This window comes from Pipistrellus hanaki (genome assembly GCF_964339955.1).
Source record: "Pipistrellus hanaki genome assembly, chromosome: 2".
NCBI lineage: Eukaryota > Metazoa > Chordata > Mammalia > Chiroptera > Vespertilionidae > Pipistrellus > Pipistrellus hanaki.
The window spans coordinates 100077468-100100540 of record NC_140504.1 but is presented as its reverse complement, the minus strand read 5'-3'; the positions used below and the strand labels follow the sequence as shown (position 1 = coordinate 100100540).

The 23073-nt window shown below is 38.8% G+C and overlaps 1 protein-coding gene across 1 annotated transcript in view; it reads right to left on the bottom strand.

Moving 5' to 3' along the window:
• Positions 1–23073, bottom strand: part of PLOD2 (procollagen-lysine,2-oxoglutarate 5-dioxygenase 2) — a 213038-nt gene that overhangs the window by 55179 nt on the left and 134786 nt on the right. Inside the window, exon 8 of the mRNA XM_084875943.1 lies at positions 5217–5318. Coding sequence (XP_084732069.1) covers positions 5217–5318 — 102 coding nt within the window. The remainder of the gene's footprint in view (positions 1–5216; positions 5319–23073) is intronic.

Here is a 23073-nt window from a genome sequence, read left to right as displayed (position 1 = left end):
CTGCCTCCTGAATGTCTTCCTTATCAGAGTAGTTGGAATCTGGTGTAGTCTCACACAGACCACTAGATACACTATTTTCTGGATCTCCAATGAGGTGCAGGTCAGCTACTGTCTGAGGCCATCCAGGAAGAGCTACAGCAAAAACTACAGTTTTCTCCTCTTTGGTTGGGATTTGGTGGTTTTGGAGTAGTCTGACTGGAGCTGCAGTTTATTTGTTTAAGCTGCCACAGGGAAGGCCATTTATATGCAAAAGCCACTGTGTGGAGCCTGGGCGGGTTTGTAGAATGTTCGGGGTGGGATCTCAGGGCATTACTAGGCTAGGGCATGACAAACAGCAATGGCTGCCAGCCAGCCTTCTCTGCCTTTCTGTGTTTTTAAGTCCCTGCATCCCACATCCCAGTGCAGTAAACAATGATTACTGGGCACACCTCTGCAAAAAAGTCACCCTCACTTTCTGACCTGATGGCCAACAGTCCAGCTTCTCTCTGTAGGCATCTGGGTGCCCCGCATGTCCCCAGAAATTGCATTTCAGAGTGATCAGGAGCTTGTTTCCCTTAGGGTTGAAAAAAAGCCCTGCACCCAGTCGCTTGTCACCAGCCTGATTCACGTGCCTCCATACCTCAGCTTTTAAGAATTTGTGCTCCTTTCTCTTTCCTTCTAGTTGCAAAACTTCCACTCAGCCAACTTTCTCATGGTTCTGGATGATAGACGTTTTGTATTTTAGTTTTAGTTTTGAAATTGTTGTGTGAGGCAGCAGTTTAGTTGTTTACCTTTGCCGCCATCTTGGTTTCTCCTCTGAAATATCCATTATATTTATCATTCCTTGTGATAAGCAACATTTAGAAAAGGAATGAAAGCACCTGGCTTCAAAATTTACAAATGGCTCGGGAAGTCAGAAACCTAAGTTAACAACCATGTAATAATATTATTACAAGAGCCATATGAAATTCTTTATTATAATGCCATTTTAAAACTGTCTTTTATTCCTGGTCAGTGTGTCTCAGTTTGTTGCAGCATCATCCCCTACATCAAAAGATGACAAATTCCCTATATGTCTGGGGCATGTTCAGGAGGAAACTCATTGATGTTTCTCTCTCACATAGATGTTTTTCTCTCTCTCCCTTCTCCCTAAAATAAATTTAAAAAATAAAATAAAACTTTCTTTTAATGCCTGAATTTAAATATAAAATATTTTTTTAAAAAAACCATAGATATTAAATGCAGCACTATGGTACCACTCTCCATCTTTTACCACATAGTAGCTCACAAACTCCTTTGTTATCTAAAATCTAGGTCCTAGATTATACCGTAATATTTGTTTGCATTGAAGCATACCTTGAACACTATTGTATTTCTTTACCAATACATTCAATCACCTAAGTATTTATTGCTAAGTGAATATAAAAGAACAAATAACTAAAGACAAAATATCTACCTTCTAGTTCTTTTTTTTTTTAAAATATATTTTATTGATTTTTTACAGAGAGGAAGGGAGAGAGATAGAGAGCCAGAAACGTTGATGAGTTGACCAGCCGCCTCCTGCACACCCCCCCACTGGGGATGTGCCCGCAACCAATGTACATGCCCTTGACCGGAATCGAACCCGGGACCTTTCAGTCTGCAGACCGACGCTCTACCACTGAGCCAAACCGGTTTCGGCTACCCCCAATTCTTAATAATAAAGGAAAATAATATAAAGTGGATCACAACTCTCTCTTACCAAATGAGACAAAACATTTCATTTAAATTTCATAACCCTAAAGTTACTTGTTATACCAAATTTACATGTTAGAAAAATAAAATTTAGAAACGTTAAGCAACTAATCATAAATTAGTAGGTTAAAAGTTAGGCTTCAACATCTTACATCTTCATTATCAAGCTAAGTTAATTTTTACATACTAATGATAATAACAGCAACAATATTAGGGAATGTTTAAATTTACATATGTATAAAATGTATAAATATAAAATATCATCATATATACAAAATTTCATATAACCCTCCTACCAACCCTCTGAGATAGCCACTATTATTTTTATATATATAGGAACTTGCCTATGTCCAATCTAAGAATATGATAAGACTGATATCTTAACTACCCACATAATTTTAATTTTATATCTATTGTATGACAACTACATATATAAAATATTATTTCGCATAATAGAATGGTTTTCCTTTCTAATATATTTTAATAGGCTATAAGACAAAACAGCCCAAGAATCAAGTAATTTACTCCTATATGCCAACAAAAGATAAAAAAATTAAAATAAATATTTTTTTCTATCTTTGCACCAGAAAGTTTATGTAAATGAAACTAAACATAAAAAGTATTACCCTCCAGAATATAGAACTACTTTTTTGTTAAAAAGATCAGGATACATTTTAAAACATCATCATGATGTAGCTTCATTCAGAAATATTTTGGCATTCTTTCCAGATAGAAAACAGTTTGTTATTTGAGAGACTGGCTAAAAAAACTCTTATTTTCAAGAAAATAGAACTCTATATGAAAAATTCCTCAGTGAATGTTGAGTTGCAGAGCACATTATCTGAAAATGTATGAACTGGGACTACAGAAACATTTTTTTCCTAAGTGACAGATGCCTAATTTGACATAAGAAAAGATGAAATACTGCCATTTGCAGCAACATGGATGGATCTTGAAAATATCATGCTAAGTGAATTAAGTCAGACAGGAAAAGTAAAAAACCATATAATTTCAGTCACATGTGGGATATAAAATGAAAACGCATAGACACAGATAATAGTATATGGTTATCAGAGGGAGGGAGGGTAGTAAAGGGTAAAGGATGTCAAATATATGATGTTCAAATATTAGATTTTGGGTGGTGGGCACACAATGCAATACACAGTTGCTGTATCATAGAATTGTACACTCGAAACCTATGTAATTTTATTAACCAATGTCACCCCAATAAATTTAATTTGAAAAAAGAAAGTGAGCCTAAACCAGTTTGGCTCAGTGGATAGAGCTTCGGCCTGCGGATTCAATTTCGGTCAAGGGCATGTACTTGGGTTGCGGGCACATCCCCAGTGGGGGGTGTGCAGGAGGCAGCTGATCAATGTTTCTCTCTCATTGATATTTCTAATTCTCTATTCCTCTCTGTAAAAAAAATCAATAATATATATATATATATATATATATATATATATATATATATATATATATATATATATATTTTTTTTTTTTTTTTAAAGAAAAAAAAAAGTGAGCCAGGAAAAAACAACTGTATGTATGTGTGTGTGTGTGTGTGTGTGTGTGTGTGTGTATATATATATATATATATATATATATATATATATATATATTGATTTTTTACAGAGAGGAAGAGAGAGGGATAGAGTTAGAAACATCGATGAAAGAGAAACATTGATCAGCTGCCTCCTGCACACCGTCTCCTAGGGATGTGCCCGCAACCAAGGTACATGCCCTTGACTGGAATTGAACCTGGGACCTTTCAGTCCGCAGGCTGACACTCTATCCACTGAGCTAAACTGGTTTTGGCAAAACAAACAACTCTTAAATATGCACAAGTTACTCTTTATTCTCTTTTCATATAGTGATAAGAATAGCAACTATTTAATTCAAAAATTTAATGTTTTACAATAAAAGCGTTTTGTATTTGCATGGGACCAGAATTTACTGGGAATTTTATTTTTGTCTATTGGTTCTACTTATTGGCAATCTGTAGAACACAATGAACTTAAGGTGAATGAAAGAAGGAATCAGCCTTAATGATCAAAATCATCCCTAGAATGAATATACATAATAGACTTCCAAGTTATAAAAACAATATTTTGTAAGAAAACTGTTACTATAGAATATCCTAAAACTGGCTCTGGCTAGTGTGCTTCAGTTGGATGGGCATCATCCTATGTACACGAAGAGTTGTGGTTTCAATTCTTGGTCAGGGCACATGCCCAGGTTTCATTGTGTGCAGGAGGCAACCAATCAATGTTTCTCTCTCACATCACTGTTTCTTTCTCTCTTTCTCTTCCTCTCTAATATCAATAAAAACATTTAATTTTTAGGAAAAGAATATCCTAAAACTGCTCTGGTTGTTAAAAAAATTCTAAATAGTTTATAGATAAATAATATTTCTGTTGCTCATTTATCCTCTAAGTACAATTGATAAAGTATTGTATAATTCTCTGGACAAAAGTAGGTTTACAGTTGTGAGTATGCAAAACAAGATTTATTCTTGTATTATTATTTTCACACATAGGATCTAGCCCTGGCTGATTTGGCTCAGCAGATAGAGTTTTGGCCTGTGGACTGAAGGTCCCCAGTTTTATTCTGGTCAAGGGCACATGCCTGTGTTGTGGGTTCTATCCCCAGTAGGGGATGTGCTGGAGGCAGCTGAGCAATGATTCTCTCTCATCATTGATGTTTCTATCTCTCTCCCTCTCCCTTCTTCTCTGAAATCAATAAAAATATATATACTAGAGGCCCAATGCACGAAATTCATCCAAGAGTAGGCCTTCCTTCTCCCAGTTTCTGGCACCGACTTCCCTCTGGCACCTGGGACCCTGGCTTCCCTCACAGCCTGGCTTGTCGCTGAAGGTCTTCCAGAAGGATGTCCAGTCAAATTAGCTTATTACACTTTTATTATTATAGATAGGATCTGGGGCCAGATTGCCACAGTTTAGTTCCTACTTCCAACACAAAAATTATATACCCTTAAACAAGTTACTTAACCTGTGTACATACCTCAGTTTTCTCATTATAAAAATGTTGATAATGTTATCTACTGAAAATTCTATTAAGTTTAAATGAGTTTTTAATATATGTAAAATATTTAAAATAACCCTTAGTTATATATTATTATTTTAAATAAAATTTAAAATAAAGCACAGATAAAATTAGTCAGTAAAAATGCTGAAGCACTTTAACCATTTTTCCTCAATGTTTTACCAAGTTAGCAGAGTAACATAAAACAAGAACACCAAATTATAGCAAGCTATTAAATATTAGCAACCAAGGCCCTTTATGGAGGTCACTTATTAGCTGGTTTTGCTTTAAAAAATAGTTTATATATACACAAATCTAGCAATTATCTGAATCATTGTTTTAGCTTTATAAATCCACAATCTATTTATCAAGACTATATTATCACTTTTTTACAAATCATTGTATTTCATAACAATGTCTTTTGTTACTCAATTTCACACACACTCAATTGCACTCACATTTACTGTGGATAAGTCAATTGTATCCAATTCACAAAGAGTGCAGCCACTGTCTTGTGTCCATGCATTAGGTACATAGTTTCCGAAATAGTTCAGGAGAATCTAGTAAATAAAGGAGAACTGTTTCAACAAAAGTAATCCTCTACTCTCAGTGTACTTTTGTTCTATGTAATTGGTACATGTAACTGGGTACATTTCTTTAATAATTCTACTAATATTTTTCACATAGAGGTACACACTGAACAATGTTACCTCCAGACAATGAATCATAAAGTAGATCAAACTTTCTCAAGAAATGCCAAAAATGCATTATAAATTATATAAGTTATTTAATCTATCCTATCTGATAAAAGAGCAATATGCAAATTAACTATCACTCCACTACACCCACCAGCAAATCAGAGCGATTGCAAATTAACCCTACCAAGATGGCTTCACCCACAGAGAAAGCAGGAGGGATGCTGGGGTTTCTCAGGTGACCCAGGAAGCCAAGTTTTCTGTATATCTCCTCTTAAGGCTACAAAGTTTCAATTATAGAAGGTAAATAAACCCCATATACCAGGGCCTCCGCTTGGGTTGCCACCAGGTGTGGCCAGCCTGCAAACCACCACAGGCCCCTCACCCAAGCCACCCCATGCCCCAAGGGAACCCTCACCCTGATCTGAGACACCTTTCATGGCAAATCCACTGGCACCCATCCATGCACCAGGCCTCTATCCTATCTAATAAAAGAGTAATATGCAGATTGACTATCGCTCCAACACACAAGATGGCTGCCCCCATGTGGTGAAAGATCCTGCCCCCATATGGACACAAGATGGCCAGCAGGGGAGGGCAGTTGGGAGGGACCAGTTCAGCAGAGAAGGAAGTTGGAGGCAAACAGGCTGGCTGGTGAGCAGTTAGACATCAATCAGGCTGGCAGGGGAGTGGTGAGGGGTGATCAGGCTGGCAGGGAAAAGCATTTAGGGGAAATCAGGAAGGCAGGCAGGCAAGCAGTTGGAAGCCAGCAGTCCTGGATTGTGAAAGGGATGTCCAAGTGCCTGTTTAGGTCCAATCCCACCGGGTTCGAGTCTAAACGGTCAGTCTGACATCCCTCGAGTGTTCCGAGATTGTAGAAGGTGCAGGCTGGGCTGAGAGACACCCCTTACCCCCATGCACAAATTTCATGCGCAGGGCCTCTAGTACTATATAAACTTGATTCCAAAAGGCACTAACCTATGTTGCTTACTGTCAAGTAGGCTTCTGGGGTACTGACTTCAGAAAAAAATAAATAAATAAAAGCTTGCATAATAAAACAAATCTAGAACAATCTCCTAATTACAGCCATCCCACAAATCCAATCAATACTAAACTAAAGTACAATACTTCTTCCCACCCATCCCCTTCAGATCTATCAGAGCATTTCCTTTATAACTCCTTCTACTTTCCTTAAACACCTTTTGGAATTCCTTTTTTTCTGTAAAATCTGTATCCTTTTGTGTATTCTGGATGAGGAAAAGGATGAGAGCATATGGATGGAAAAAGAGATAAACACTGTAAGATATGTTCTCAGCACTCAAACAAATCTTCAATATTCCTAGATTTAAACATGTTAGGGAAAATTCTGCTAATTTACTATAAAAAATTACTATACTTCCCCAAGCCAATTTGGCTCAGTGAATAGAGCATCAGTTTGTGGGTTGAATGGTCCTGGGTTTTATTCTTGTCAAGGACACATACCTCAGTTGCAGGCTCCATCCTGGCCCTGGTCGGAAGGCAACCAATCAATGTGTGTCTCTCACATCTACGTTTGTCTCTCCCTCTCCTTTTCACTTTCTCTAAAAAACAATGGAAAAATATCGTTGGGTGACGATTAACAACAGAAAATTACTACACTTTCTGCTGCACTTAAAAAAAATTTAATTGATTTCAGAGAGGAAGGGAGAGGGGGAAATAGATAGAAACATCAGCACACCCCCTACTAGGGATCAAGCCCATAACCCAGACATATGCCCTGACTAGGAATTAAACCGTGTCCTCCTGGTTCATAGGTCAATGCTCAACCACTAAGTCATGCTAGCAGGGCTTTACTGCAATACTAATACATATAGTGGTATGAACATCTGCAGATCTTTATTTTTTATTATTTATTATTTCTTTTCACAAAGTAATTATTTTACCTCAAGATAGTGAAGATGTAGCAAACTAATTTTGGGTGTGACTTTCTTACTTTTAACAGGATGCAACTGAAATCCTTAATATGCTTATAACACTGACTCTTCATTAGAAAGGTGAAATGGACTCAAAAGAAAAAGATGTCTATCCATTAAATATGCTGGTAGAAAATATAGAGAAGTGCCAAGTAAATTTTTCTAGCTACCTAAGACTCTAAAAAGACCTTAGGTATAGGACAATTGAGGTAATCAATCCAGTACAATTCTATAAAAATCCTCCAAAATACCTGAGACTCCATCCAAATATTCCTATTGTACTAAAACTTAAAAATGCTGTTAAAACAAGTACAGTATCAATTAAATGGAAAAATCTATTAGATATTGTAGACTGAGTTACATTCAATCTGTAGAGCACACAGAGGACATAAACACTCACATTTCTTACAAACTATATATTTCAGAAAAAAAATTCCAAGGCAGGAAATATGTAGTTATGGCATTAGTTAATGTCACTTCAAGAATCAATATGGTCACTTTTGCTGAGACCGGTTTGGCTCAATGGATAGAGCGTCTGCTTGGGGACTGAAGGGACCCGGGTTCGATTCCTGTCAAGAGCATGTACCTTGGTTGCGGGCATATCCCCAGTAGGGGGTGTGCAAGAGGCAGCTGATCGGTGACTCTCTCTCATCGATGTTTCTAACTCTCTATCTCTCTCCCTTTCTCTCTGTACAAAATCAATAAAATATATATTAAAAAAAAAGAATCAATATGGTCACTTTGATGTACCTCTAACAGGGGTCCTCAAACTTTTTAAAGTGGGGGCCAGATCACGGTCCCTCAGAGAGCTGGAGGGCCGGACTATATGAACTACTAATTCCTACTGTAACACCTCGGCTGCGCTCACTGCCCAAAAAACCTGGCGGGCCGGATCAGACTCCTCTGCGGGCCGCATGTGGCCCGCGGGCCGTAGTTTGAAGACCCCTGAAAAAATTTTTAAGTTGTAAACTTACAGATGCAAATGTTAATCATTCATGTTCTATACTAAACTGTCTTTGAAGGGAAAAATAAAGCAATTCATGTGAAAATAAATCTTTTATTTAGTATTATTTACAAAAGAGATTTTTTAAAAGTTTAGTGGGAAATATAGTTTTGTTTAAAATATCCTGGGAAATAATTTTAGAAAGAAAAAGGTCCCCTAAATGGTTGGCCATACCTAAAATTCCCATCTATATATAAACATTAGTACTTCCCTCACCTTAGACACCTCACAAAAAATTAAATATTTATTTCATGCATTATTGATCAGTTTATTAGAATCCCAATATGAACAAGAAAATGACAAATATTTTTTAAAGGTCTGAGCATAAAACTCATTAGTTTTAATTCTCAAAATTAAAACTTCATTTCCTAACCTTATTACCTCAATTCATTTTCATAGATAATTAAGATATATGAAAACCTTGACTTTTGACTAGAAACTTTTTTTTCTTACAATTTCTACCTCAATTTATTTTATAGATAATTAAGATACATTTAAAACCATGACTTTTGACTGGAAACTTTCCTCTTGGATTTCTCACCACTTAGGCAAAGGTCACCCACCACACTGGCCTTCCATTTACATCTGTTTTCTTCATTAAAAATTGCAAACATTTATGCTGGCAGCTAAGAAAAGTACAGAAAACTGTTTATGTAGTTAAGCTGTTCTGGGAAGGCCCCAGCTACTAGATGGCAGTGCTTTCCTAATCCTTCTTTCACAATATCAAGATGTTTCCAAGTATCATGTCATTTCATTGGCAAAGAAACTTTTCCAACCACATCCTTTCTCTCCCCCTCTCCCCGCCAAATCATTTGATTCATGTTCATAGTAACCAAGGCATGGTGGTTTTTATACAAAAAGTAAATTTTTACTATAAGTCAAATTAGTTTCAGAAATGACTTGTTTCATGTGCAAATTAGGTGATTTGATCTTGTTCTGTTAAACTTGTTTCTATGAAAATGTACCACTTTCATAATGATTACCTCAATATGGATATTTTATGATATTTAAAAGAAAAGAATGGAGGGAGGTAGAGAATGATGGAGAAGTAATGAAAGCTATATTGACACTCTCCCAGGACCAAACTGGAAATACAACTGAATTCTGAAAAGTCAACTGAGGATTAGCTAGAGAGAACCCTGATAACCAAGAATGGAAGATAGGGAGAGAACTATGCGGCAATAAAAAAGAAGGATCTCTTACCCTTGGAGACAGCATAGAGGGACCTGGAGAGTGTTATGCTAAGTGAAATAAGCCAGTCAGAGAAAGACAAGTATCACATTATCATACTCATATGTGGAATCTAATGAACAAAATAAACTGTTGAACAAAATAGATCCAAAGACATAGAAGCATGAAACAGATTGCGGAATCTCAGAGGGAAGGTGGGAGAGGGTAGGTGGGATGAGATGAACCAAAAAACTTGTATGCATATATGCATAACAAATGAACAAAGTTAATAGGGTGATGAAGGTCCTGGGCAAGAGGGTTGGTGCAGGCTAGAAGATGTCTGTGGGGAAGAAAAAGGAGACATATGTAATACTTTCAACAATATACATTTTTTTAAAAAGAAAAGTTTGGGCATTTCATCTTCCTTATGGCTAAGTAGGATTCCATCATATATAGGGACCACATCTTTAGCCAATCATCTATTGAAGGACACTTTTGTTTTTGGCACCATGAATGATGCTGCAATGAACACAGGGTGCATATATCTTTGCAAATGTATGTTTTTGAGTTTTTTGGGGGCACATACCCAGAAGAGGAATTGCTGAGTCATATGGTAACTCTATACTCTATTCTTTTTTTTTAAAATATATATATTTTTATTGATTTCAGAGAGGAAGGGAGAGGGAGAGATAGATAGAAACATCAATGATAAGAAAGAATCATTGATTGGCTGCCTCATGCCCGCTCCACACTGGGGACTGAGCCCACAACCCAGGCTCAATGCCTTGACTGGAATCGAACCTGGGACCCTTCAGTTCTCAGGTCAATGCTCTATCCACTGAGCCAAACCAGGGCACTAACTCTATTCTAATTTTTTGAGGAACCTCCATACTGTTTTCCATAGTGACTACTAGTTTACATTCCCATCAGCAGTGAACAAGGCTTTCTATTTTCCCACATCTTTCCCAGCATTTGCCATTGCTTGCTTTGTTGATAAGAGCCATTTTAACAGGTGTGAGATGGCATCTCATATAGTTTTGAATTACATTTCCCCAATAGTGAAGTTGAGTATCATCTTTGCATTCATCTGTTTGTCATTTATATGACTTCTTGGAAGAAGTGTTCTCTACCCATTTTTTAATTGGATTGTTTTGTGTTGAATTGTATGAATTCTTTATATGTTTTGAATATTAACCTCTTTTTGGAACTGTTGTTTGCAAGTATCTTTTCCCATTTGTATTAAAATAAACACCATAGAAACAGGCGAGATCTTGCTCCTTGACATATGTCATCAGTTTGGCTTATAAACTCTTAGAAAAGTTGTCTTAAAAAAGCAACTTAAAAAAAATAAAAATAAAGAGAAGCAGGCTGAAATAGCCTCAATAAAATAATCAAACAACTTTTTATTTTATATGTAAATGTACTCATGCATTACTGTTTAGCAGAGAAGAATAGGTTATAGAATACTATGTACATTAATCCACTTTGGTTTAAAAAATGTTCAAATAACTGCAAAAATACATAATTTTAAAATTCATTTCTTAAGTGGTAGGGCTATGTGTAATTTTTTCTCTATATCTGTTGGAATTAGCTATTTTTTCTACAGTGAATATATGCTATTTGTTAATAAAAATGTTTTAAAATAGGACATACAAGTCAAGGGAGGAGAAACCAAGATGGTGGCATAGGTAAACGCCTAACTGCAGCCTCACACAACAATTTAATAAAACAGAACTAAAATACAAATTGGACATTATCCAGAACTACAGGAAAGTTGACTGACTGGAAATTCTACAACTAGAAGAAAAGAGAAAACCAAAAGGAAAATCAGAGGAGCTGTAAAAGCCTAAGGTACTGAGACACAGTGCTCATGGGGAGAGGACAGAGCCAGGGGGAGGCTGAGTGCCTGGCTGGCATTCCCTAGTGGGAAGGAGATAAAAGCTCTGGACTGTGCTGAACCCCAGCTCTGACAGCACTGAACCCCAGTTCTGGGCGAGACCCTGGGGACCCAGGCTCATACGGAGGGAGTCTGGGCTGTAAGGCAAAAACTCAGGGGAACAGCAAAAGGAAGTCCTGGAGGCGTGCACATTATACGCAGAGAACAGAGTGTTGACTGTGCCGTGGGATTGCCCTAGCGGGAAGGAGACAAAAGCTCTAGTCTGCTCTGAATCCCACTTCCAACTGCACTGAACCCCAGTTCCAGGCTCACTGGGTGAGCCTAGACTGTTTGGTAGTGGGTGAAACTCGGGGGCACCTTTCTCTCAGAGGTGCTTGCAGCGAGTACCGAAGGACCTTGAGGAACACTGAGACTCAGGAACCTCATAGGCGGGCTGACTAGAAGCCAAGGCCGTAGGCTCCACCCTGAAACTCTGCCCCATCCAAGCTCAACACAGAGGCTGTTACAATTTTCCAAGTCTAGTTGAATAAGGCTGTCTCCTAGCATAGACACTGCTGATCCTCACAGCCAATTGGCCTGGAGGTCAGTTCCTTCCAGTGATACCAACAACAATCAAGACTTAACTATTATAGGACAATAGCACACAAAGCCACCCTACCAACTCAGAGAAGCAGAGAAAATGCCAAGACAAGGAAACAGATCACAAACAAAAAAACGGAGGACAAAAAGTGACTGGATATAGAGTTCAAAACTACACTTATAAGGTTTTTCAAGAATTTCCTAGAAAAGGCCGATAAAATAAACGAGACCTATGAGGATATGATAAGGGATCAATTAGAAATAAAAAGGGATCAACTAGAAATAAAAAGGGATCAACTAGAAATAAAGAATACATTGTCTGAAATACAAAATATTATACAGAGTCCTAAAAACAGAATGGAAGTTCACAAGACTCAAGTAAAAGATTTGGAACATAAAGAGCCAGAAGATACTCCTCAGCAGAAGCAAGAAGACAGAGAATCCAGAAAGTTGAAGATAATGTAAGAAACCTCTGGGACAACTTCAAGTGAACCAACATCACAATTATGTGGGTCCCAGAAGAAGAGAGAGAGCAAGATACCGAAAACATACTGGAAGAAATAGTGACAGAAAACTTCCCCCACCTGGTGAAAGAATTAGACTTACAAGTCCAGGAAGCGCACAGAACCCCAGACCAAAAGGAATCCAAAGAGAACCACACCAACACAAATCATAATTAAAATTCCAAGAGCAAAAGACAAAGAGAGAATTTAAAAGCAGCAAGAGAAAAGCAGGTAGTTAGTTACCTATGAAGGAGCACCAATACAATTGTCAACTGATTTCTCAACAGAAACCATGCAGGCCAGAGGGAAATGGCAAGAAATATTCAAGGTGATGAATAGCAAGAACCTACAGCCAAAAATACTCTACCCAGCAAAGCTATCACTGAGAATGGACGGCCAGATAAAGAGCTTCACAAAAAAAAAAAAAAAAAAAAAAAAAAAAAAAAGCTAAAGGAGTTCATCATCACCAAACCAGAATTATATGAATTGTTGAAGGTTTTTTTTTTTAGGAAGAGGAAGAAAATAAAGATAAAAATTATGAACAACAAATACATAACTATCAACAAGAGAATCTAAAAACCAAGGGAATTAAAAAATCTGATGAACAATATTAACTGGCGAATATAATAGAATCAGAGGTATGGAAGGGGAGAGAACTGACGATTCTTGGGGAAAAGGGGAGTTGGGGGGGGGGGTGCGGGAAGAGACTGAACATAAACTGTGCACCTATGGATGAGGACAATGGGGAGTGGGGAAAGGGCAGAGGGTGGGGTGGGAACCTGGTGGAGGGGAGCAATGGAGGGGGGAAAAATGAAGAACATTTGTAATAATATGAACAATAAAGATTTATTAAAAAAATAAAAAGTAAATAAAATAGGACATACATAAAATCAGTAATTATGTAACATTATAGAAAAACAGTTATAGGAATGGTGACTCAGATTAACTGAATTTGAAGAAATTGTTTCAAGTTCAAACCCAAACTCCCAAAGTGAAGTCAAGGAAGCCATTTTACACACTCAGGATTACACTGAAGTCTTTACCCCTTGGGTTAGCTCTTTAGAAAAATGTCCAGCATTTCAAGCACAGAACCAAGGTAAAACATTTATTTCCATTGTTATAAAATGTCTTGCTAATATACAGATTTACCCCAGTGAATTTTGTTTTATTAGATTTAAAATTTAATTGTATTAAGGATATCCACTGCAAAATTATAATCTAAGCTTTTCCACATTAGGTAAATATTTTCTCCTTAATGTTAATCCCCTTATTGTAAGTTAGGTTTTCAGAATTTAAGTGTGTTGGGCCTCAAAATAGCCTTATTTGATCATAGCATGCTCACAGCATATTGCTGAAATAATAGTAGCAGCTGGGTACAGATCTCATGACACAGCAAGCTGGTATAACATTAAATTAGTAGGTTATTGAATAATGCTTATATTTTACTTTCTAAAAGATTCTAAAGATTTTCAATGTTATCACATATATGAAACCATAATTCAAAAGAGAGATGGAAAAATTTCAGTAGTAGGTCGGGAAATTTGTCCAGTTTTTACAAATTTACCAAAAATAACAACTAAAAGTATATTTCATCCAAAATATATCCCAAATCTTTCGTTCTACTAAAGGGTCTGAATTCTTCCAACCTTATAAAAACTTGCTGAGAGCTACTTTTCTTGTATGTATAATAGACTATTCCCTTTTTTTGTTGTTGCTTTCTCTTTTATTTATTTTTCTAGAGGCCCAGTGTACAAATTCGTGCTCAGGTGAGATCTGGTCAGTCCAGCCCCAATCGGAGTGGATTGTTGCTGGGCCTGTTGGGAGGAGATGGAAGGAGGTTGGCTGGCTGGCCTGCCCGATCAGGGCCCAATCAGGGCTGGGCAAGCCAGGGAGGAGGGGCCTTGGGTGATTGGCTGGCAAGCCCCACTACTAATTGGGGTAGGGGGCCAATTAGGGGTAGGGACAGCCATGGGTAGGGGCTGTGGGTAATGGGCCAGCAGGCTCTACCTTCAATTGGTGTGTTGGTGTGTGTGGGGCCAATTGGGGATGGAGCCAGCTGGGGGGAAGGGAGGTGGGCCGATCAGAGTGGTGGGGGCTGATTAGGGGTAGGGACAACAATGGAGAAGGGTTGTGGGCAGTGGGCCAGCTGGCCCCACTCCTGACTGGTGGGGGAGGGCTGACTGGAGGTGGGGTCATCTAGGGGATGAGGCCATGGGTGGTTGGCCAGTCCCACTCCTAATGAGGGTGGGGTACCTATCTGGGATGGAGCAGGAGGGAGGACTGCAGGAGGTTGACTGGCTGGCCCCACCCTTGATCAGGCTCTTTGCTGGCTGGTTGTTCTGGTCATTACAGTGACTGGTTGTTCTGGTCATTAGAGCATTCTGGTCACTGGTTTTTTTTTTATATATATATTTAGTTTTTTTAAATCTTTATTGTTGAGATTATTACAAATGTCCCTCTTTTTTCCTCCCATTTCCCCCGTCCACCGGGTTCCCACTCAGCCACAGGTCTTTGCCACACTATTGTCTGTGTCCGTAAGTAATGCATATCTATAATAATAAAAGCCTAGGTGGTCCTTGTGCTTTTGCATGATGCTTTTATGTCATCACAAGATGGCAGCCCTCACATTGTCACAAGATGGCCACCACAAGATAGATGCCACAAGATGGCCACCATAAGATGGCCAGAAGGGGAGAGCAGTTGTGGGCGAGATAAGGCTGGCAGGAGAGGGCAGTTGGGGGCAAGATTGGGCTGGCAGGGGAGGGCAGTTGGGGACGAACAGGACAGCAGGGGAGGGTAGTTGGGGGTGATTGGCCTGGAAGGGAAGGGTAGTTGGGGGCAACCAGGCCTATAGGGAAGAGCAGTTGGGGGTGACCAGGCCTGCAGGAGAGGGTAGTTGGGGCAACCAGGCCTGTAGGGAAGAGCAGTTGGGGGTGACTAGGCCTACATGGGAGGGCAGTTGGGTGCAACCAGGCTGGCAGGGGAGGGCAGTTGCAGGCAACTGGGTCAGCAGGGGAGGGAAGTTGGGGACAATCAGGCTGGCAGGGGAGCAGTTAGGCATCAATCAGGCTGGGAGAGGAGTGGTTAGGAGCAATCAAGCTGGCAGACAAAAGTGGTTAGGGGCAATCAGGCAAGTAAGCAGGCAGGAGAGCAGTTAGAAGCCAGCAGTACCAGATTGTGAGGCCAGGGATCAGGCCTCAACTGGCATTCGGACATCCCCCATATTGGAGAGGGTGCAGGTCAGGCTGAAGGACACTCCCCCATGCACTAATTTTGACACTGGGCCTCTAGTATGCATATAAGATCTTTGTTTAATCTCTTCCTGTCCTGCCCACCTTCCCTCTGAGAATCTTCAGTCTGTTCCATTTCCATGCCTCTGATTCTATTTTACTCATTAGTTTATTCTGTTCATTAGATTTCTTATTTATTTTGATCTTTTGATTCAAGTGTTGATAAATATGTATTTATTGCCCTTTTATTATCTTTTTCCTTTTCTTCTTCCTCTTTTTAAAAAATACACTTCAACATTTCATGTAATACTGGTTTGATTGTGAATTCCTTTAGCCTTTTTTGTCTGTGAATCTCTTTATCTGACCTTCAATTTTAAATGATAGCTTTGCTGGTGGTAGAATCATCTTGGTTTTAGGTCCTTGCTATTCATCACTCTGAATATTTCTTGCCACTCATTTCCAAACTGCATAGTTTCTGTTGAGAACACAGCTGACAGTCGTATGGGTATTCTCTTGCAGGTAACTAACTGCTTTTCAGATTCTCTCTTTGTCTTTAGCTTTTGGCATTTTAATTATGATGGATCTTGGTGTGGACCTCTTTGGGTTCCTCTTGTTTAGGACTCTCTGAGCTTCCTGGACTTGTAAGTCTATCTCTTTCACCAGGTAGGGGAGGTTGTCTGTCATATTTCTTCAAATAGGTTTTCAATATCTTGATCCTTTTGTTCTTCTGACACCTCCATAATGCGAATGTTGGTACACTTAAATTTGTCCCAGAGGCTTTTTATACTATCTTCATATTTTTAGGTTCCTTTTTCTTTTTGTTCTTCTGGTTGTGTGTTTTTTGCTTCTTTGTATTTCAAATACTTGATTTTATGCTTGTAATTCTTTATTCTACTGTTGAATCACTGTATATTATTCTTTATGTCTGTCAGTGTATGCTTAATTTCTGACTGGTCCTACCCCCCCCCTTTTTTTTTGAGGTTTCTAGAAGATTAATGAGTAACCTTATAACCCTGGTTTTGAATTCTATATCCAGTAATTTGCTTTCTTCCATTTTTTTCATTTGTGAGATGTTTCTTCATATCCCCATTTTGGCTGCTTCCCTGTGTTTGTTTCTATGTATTGGGTAAAGCTGCTATATACCATTGAGTTGGTGTTCTATAGGGCCCAATGGCTCAGCTTCCCCAGTCACCTGAGCTGAGAACTCTAGGTGCACCCCTTTGTGGGCTGTGAGAACAGTTTTGTTTTAGTTGAGACTTGATTGCTATTGGTGTCACTGGGAGGCTAACTGGCTGTGAAGACCACCTGTTATTACATTGGGTGAATTGCTGTGCAGGAGATACCCCTATGGAGCAGGACTTGCTTCAGTGGGGCTTTGGTGCTCCTGAGTCTGACCCTTGAGTGTGTCACTTAGGGATGTGTATAGTTATAATGTGGTATGGTCTGACACTGACCACTGGGTACACTGGCTCTTAAGTCTCCAAGAAGGTGCAAAGTCAGCCACTGCCTGAGGCCACCCAGCAGGAGCTAGAGAAATCTGAAAATTCATCCTCTTTGTATTGGGTTTGGAAGTGCCCTGATTAGGTCCAGCTATGAAGTAAGGCCAACTGGTGCTGGTGCTGGGTTTTGAGCCTTTTATTGATAGGTTTAGGGCTCCCTGACCCAGCTGCAGCTTGTTTGAATGATTTTAGCCTGAGCAAGGACGGGCCCTTTTATATACAATAACTGCTGCACACAGCTTAGGTGGGGTTGAAAATTGGATGAGGTGGGGTCTTAAGGAATCACCAGGGCAGAGAAAACAGAAGTTTTTACCGGTCAGCCCTGTGACCCAGGAAGTCTCAGCACAGGAACTGTGAGAATTCCATCTGAGAGAAAGCCGCCCCTAAGTTCCTGCCCTGATGCAGACAATTCAGTTCCTCCTCATACATGTCTGTGATCCTCAGAGCCTTTCCCTGATGCTAGAGCTCAGAGGGAGAATGACCTTGTAAGTTCAGTTCATGGTACTGGCCGTTTATGAGGAACAGCTGGGTCTCTGTGTCACTGAGCCACAATCCACACTGGATTTTATAGCGCATAGTTCTTAATACCCATAGGGACCACTTTTTCCAGCTTTGGAACCCTGAGTTGGGGTCTAATGGGGGACTGGGACCCCTTGCTCCTCCAAGTGGTCTCCATAGAGATGATCTCCCTCCTGATTAAAAAAGCAGCACATGTGGGTGCCAGACCAGTCTGTTCCATGCCTCCACAACTCCCATCAGCCAGTTTTCCAATGGCTCTGGATGATGGTTGTTCTGTATTTTAGTTATAATTTTGATGTTGTTGTGGGAGGCGGTGAATACAGGCATTTAACCATCCCGCCATCTCCTGTGAATCTCCAACATTTTTTTAAAAAGCATTTTATGATATGCTACTACCAATAAATTTGCTTCAAGAAAAATAAACCAGAAATCATAGTTTCCACCTGAAAACTGATTTATATTAGATTTTTATCTAGACAAGTATAAAAAATAAACAGAATATAGAAACATACAGTATGTCCCAAAGAAATGTATACACATTTTGAAGAATTATTAATTCCAGTGGATTAAATCTAAAAAGAAAGAAATCATTTTTTGGGACACCCTATATTTCAAATAAAGTGCTAATTAAAAACCACAAAATGGATGAGAGAAGGTGATGGGATTAGTCAAAGAATATATATATGCATAATCCATAGTCACAGACAACAGTGTGGTGATGGCAAAAGGGAAGGGGTTAGGGTAGAAGGGTGGAGGTAGGCAAAGTGGGGGTGTCAAGGGAGACATCTGTAATAGTATCAACAATACAAACAAAGTTTAAAAAACCACACAAAATTGTTTATAAACCATTATGAAACCAAATGAAAAATATGGGTGCTCATGGATATATTCTGAAGGGACATAAAACTGAAAGCACTTATGAATGAAAACTATATGGGAGGTTAGTGTGCCTGTCAGTTATTTTAAAAATTATTTTTTAAAATATATTTTTATTGATTTCAGAGAATAAAAAAGAGGGAGAGATAAAGGCAACAATGATGAAAGAGAATCATTGATTGCCGCCTCCTGCACATCTCCAACTGGGGATTGAGCCCGCAACCTAGGCATATGCCTTCACCAGGAATTGAATCAATAGGTCAATGGCCAACCACTGAGCCATAGCAGCTGAGCTAAAAATTATTTTAAAATTGTTCTTCCTAATAATAGCATGAGATTTAGAGAAAGTAACTAAGTAATAAATTAACTGCCCTAGCTGGTTTGGCCTAGTGCAGTGGTCGGTAAACTCATTAGTCAACAAAGTCAAATATCAACAGTACAATGATTGAAATTTCTTTTGAGAGCAAAATTTTTTAAACTTAAACTATATAGGTAGGTACATTGTTATCAATTTAATTAGGGTACGAGGTATTTTGTGGAAGAGCCACACTCAAGGGGCCAAAGAGCCACATGTGGCTCGCAAGCTGTGGCTTGCCGACCACTGGCCTAGTGGATAGAATGTCAGCCCTTGGACTGAATAGTCCCAGATTCAATTCTGGTCAAGGGCATGTACCTCAGTTTCAGGCTGGATCTCTGGCCACAGTAGGGGCATGTGCAGAAAGTAACCAATTGAAGTGTCTCTCTCACATTGATGTTGATCTCTTTTTCTCCCCCTCCTTTCTACTCTCTCTAAAAATCAATGGAAAAATATCCTCAGGTGAGGATTAACAACAACAATGAAAAAGAAATGTACACATTTTTATATACTTTGGTCTATAAACCCACTACAAACAATTTATCATTTACATTTTATATGTATACAGTAGTCATCCTCTACCCACAGTTTAACTTTCTGGGATTTCAGTTACTCTGGTCAAACTTGATCTGAAATATTAAAAGAATCATTTCAGAAATAAACAACTCATAAGTTTTAAATGACACATTGTTCTGAGTAGCATAATGAAATCTCATGCCATCTGGCTTGCTCCTGTCTAGGACATGAATCAATCCTTTTCCAGGTATGAAACCTGTATATGCTCTGCACCTGTTTGTCACTTAACAATGACCCTCAAATGCAAGGGGAGTGATGCTGGTAATTTGTATGCAACAATGAGAAGCTGGAAGTGCTTCTTTAAGTGAAAAAGAGTGTATATGTAGGAAAAAACACAGTATATATAGAGTTTGGTACTATTCACTGTTTCAGACATCCACTGAACAAAATGACCTAGGTTTTATTGAGTTCAATCCTATGGCACAAAACCCATGAACATTATATTCAACCCTCAATCAATAAAATAGTAACTAAAATTATAATAACTTATATAACTCATATAAAAATGTTTCACTTTTTATGGTTGTTGTGCTTAAAGAGTAATCTACTTTCTTTCACTGTTAGCCTATACACAGGGAAAAGTGTGATATATTAGCATTAATTGAATGCTTTTTAATATAGATTTTATATAGTTTTCAAAATTTTAAACTATACCAAATAATAAAAGAAAACTTCATTTTTTTATGTCAAATAAAATCATAGAAAAATAGACTAGCTTAGATTATGTCAGAGAAAATAAAATGGGATCATCATACTAATTAAAATGTCAGAAAGAGAAGGACCAAGATGGCAGTGTCGTTAAATGCCAGTATCACCACCTCCCAAAACCAAATCAAAATTACAACTAAAATAAGAACAATTATCATTCAGAATTGCCTGAAAGCTGACTGAATTCAAGTCCTACAACTAGAGAAGTAAAGAAGAAAGCACATTGAACTGGTAGGAGGGCGGAGGCACAGAAGAGCCTGGTCTGAGACACAGGTGTGACTTTTTTAAATTGGGAAGGATTTCTTGGCTGCAGAGGCCCCATGAGAAGAGCAAGGGGGTGTAACCCCACACCAGACCCCAGGCTAGGGTTCCAGAGCTCGAAGAAAAGTTCCCATATTTCTGGGATGTAAAAAAAAAAAAAAAAAAAAAGCAGAATTGGGGCTGAGTGACATGGAGACTGCTGGAAACCCAGGTGTTCTTCTTAAAGGGCCAACACACAAACTTACTTGGACTTGATCCCTCTAAGCTCCAGTGCCAGGTGGATTTGAGGAACATAGGGACATATGGGAAAGAACTGGATTATCTGGCATTGCAGCAGGAATTCCAGGGCAGTTTTCTCTCATATAGGGGTGTTAACAGGGTTCCTGTGCTGGAACCTCCTCATCACAAAGCTGACTGGCAGCCATCTCAGAGTTCCCATTAGCCTGACTTGTGTCTGCTTTGCCATGATGATTCCCTGAAACTCTGCCCATCTAATTTGCAGCCCGACCCAAACTGTTTGCAGCAGCTTTTCCACACCAAGAGTCTATCCTGGCTTTGGCTTTAGACTTTGCTAAAATCTCTTAAATAGGCAGCAGCTGGCATCAGCATACCCCAAACCTATTAATAGAAGACAGAAGACCTTGCATTAACCCCAGCCTGCCATGCTTCACAGCTTGGTCTTACCAGGACACTTCATATGGCCAGTACAAGGAATAGCCATCTGCAGACCTCTCTGTAGCTCCTGCCTGGTGTTCCCAGGCAGTGGATGACTTTGCACTTCCTGGGAGTCTATAGAGCCAGTGAATACAGTAAATAAATCATCAGACCATACCAAATTATAATCCTAAATATCCACAAGCGACACACTCAAGAGACAGACTCACTGAGCACCAAAACCCCACTGAAGTAAGTCTTGCTCCATAGGAATGTCTCCTGCAGAGATACTCTTCCATTGCAGACACAGCTGGTCCTCACAGCCAATTGGCCGGAAGGCCAATTCCTGCCAATGACACCAATAACAATCGAAGTTCAACTACAAGATAGTGCACACAGCCCACACAGCAGCACACCTTGAGTGCCCAGCTCAGATGGCTGGGACCCTATATGACACCTACCACACAGGCCACACTACCAATTCCAGGAGACATAGAAGCTCTACCCAATACATAGAAACAAACACAAGGAAGCAGCCAAAATGGGGAGACAAAGAAGCATATCATAAATGAAAGAAATGGAAGAAAGTAAACTACTGGATATAGAATTCAAAATCATGGTTATAAGGTTACTCAAGGATCTTCATGAGACTTTCAAGGATCTTAGTGAAAATGTCAAAGACATGAAAAAGGACCAGTTAGAAATTAAGCATATACTAACTGAAATAAAGAATAACTTACAGGGACTCAACAATAGAGTAGAGGATTCTGGGAATCAAATAAATTATTTGGAATATTAGGAGGCAAAAAACACCCAATCAGATGAACAAAAAGAGAAATGAATTAAAAAATATGAAGAAAGTATAAGGAGTCTCTGGGACAACTTCAAGTGTACCAACATTTGCATTATGGCAATACCAAAAAAAGGAAAGAGAGAGCAAGATATGGAATACCTATTTGAAGAGATAATGACAGAAAACCTCCCCTACCTGGTGAAAGAAATAAACTTACAAGAGAGTCCCAAACAAGAGAAACCCAAAGAGTCCACAACAAGACACATGAAAATTAAATGCTAAGTGTTAAAGACAAAGAGAGAATTTTAAAAGCAGCAAGAGGAAAGCAGTTAGTTACTTACAAGGGAGTGCTCATAGGACTGTCATCTGATTTCTCAACAGAAACTTTGCAAGACAGAAGGGAGTAACAAGAAATATTCAAAGGGATGAATAGCAAGGACCTAAAACTAAGATTACTCTACCCAGCAAAGCTATCATTTAGAATTGAAGGTCAGATAAAGAGCTTCACAGACAAGGAGTTCATCACCACTAAATCAATATTACAGAAAATGGTGAAGGGAATTCTTTAAGAAGAGAAAGAAGAAAAAAAGATACAAAATATAAATATTCAAATGGCTATAAACACATATTTATCAATATTTGAATCTATAAATTAAAATAAATGAACAAGAAATCTAATGAACAAAATAAAATAGAATCAGAGGTATGGAAACATGGAACAGACTGGTGCATCTCAGAAGGAAGGGGGTAGTGGGAAGAGATTGGCAGAAGTTCTTACATGCATATATGTATTAACTATAGATACAGACAATAGGGTGGTGAAGGCCTGTGGCTGGGCAAAAACTGGGAGGAGGGGGCAATGGGGAGAAATAAAGGGGGCCTCTGTAATACACTCAATAAAAATAGTTACAGTTATCACATACAAAAAATCAAAATTCCAGAAATAATGATAGCCCAAACTGAAAATGTTTCCCAGGAGACTTAAAATTTCTTAGTACACATAGTTCTTTCTAAATGATTAAGAATTAGTGAAACTTTCCTTGTG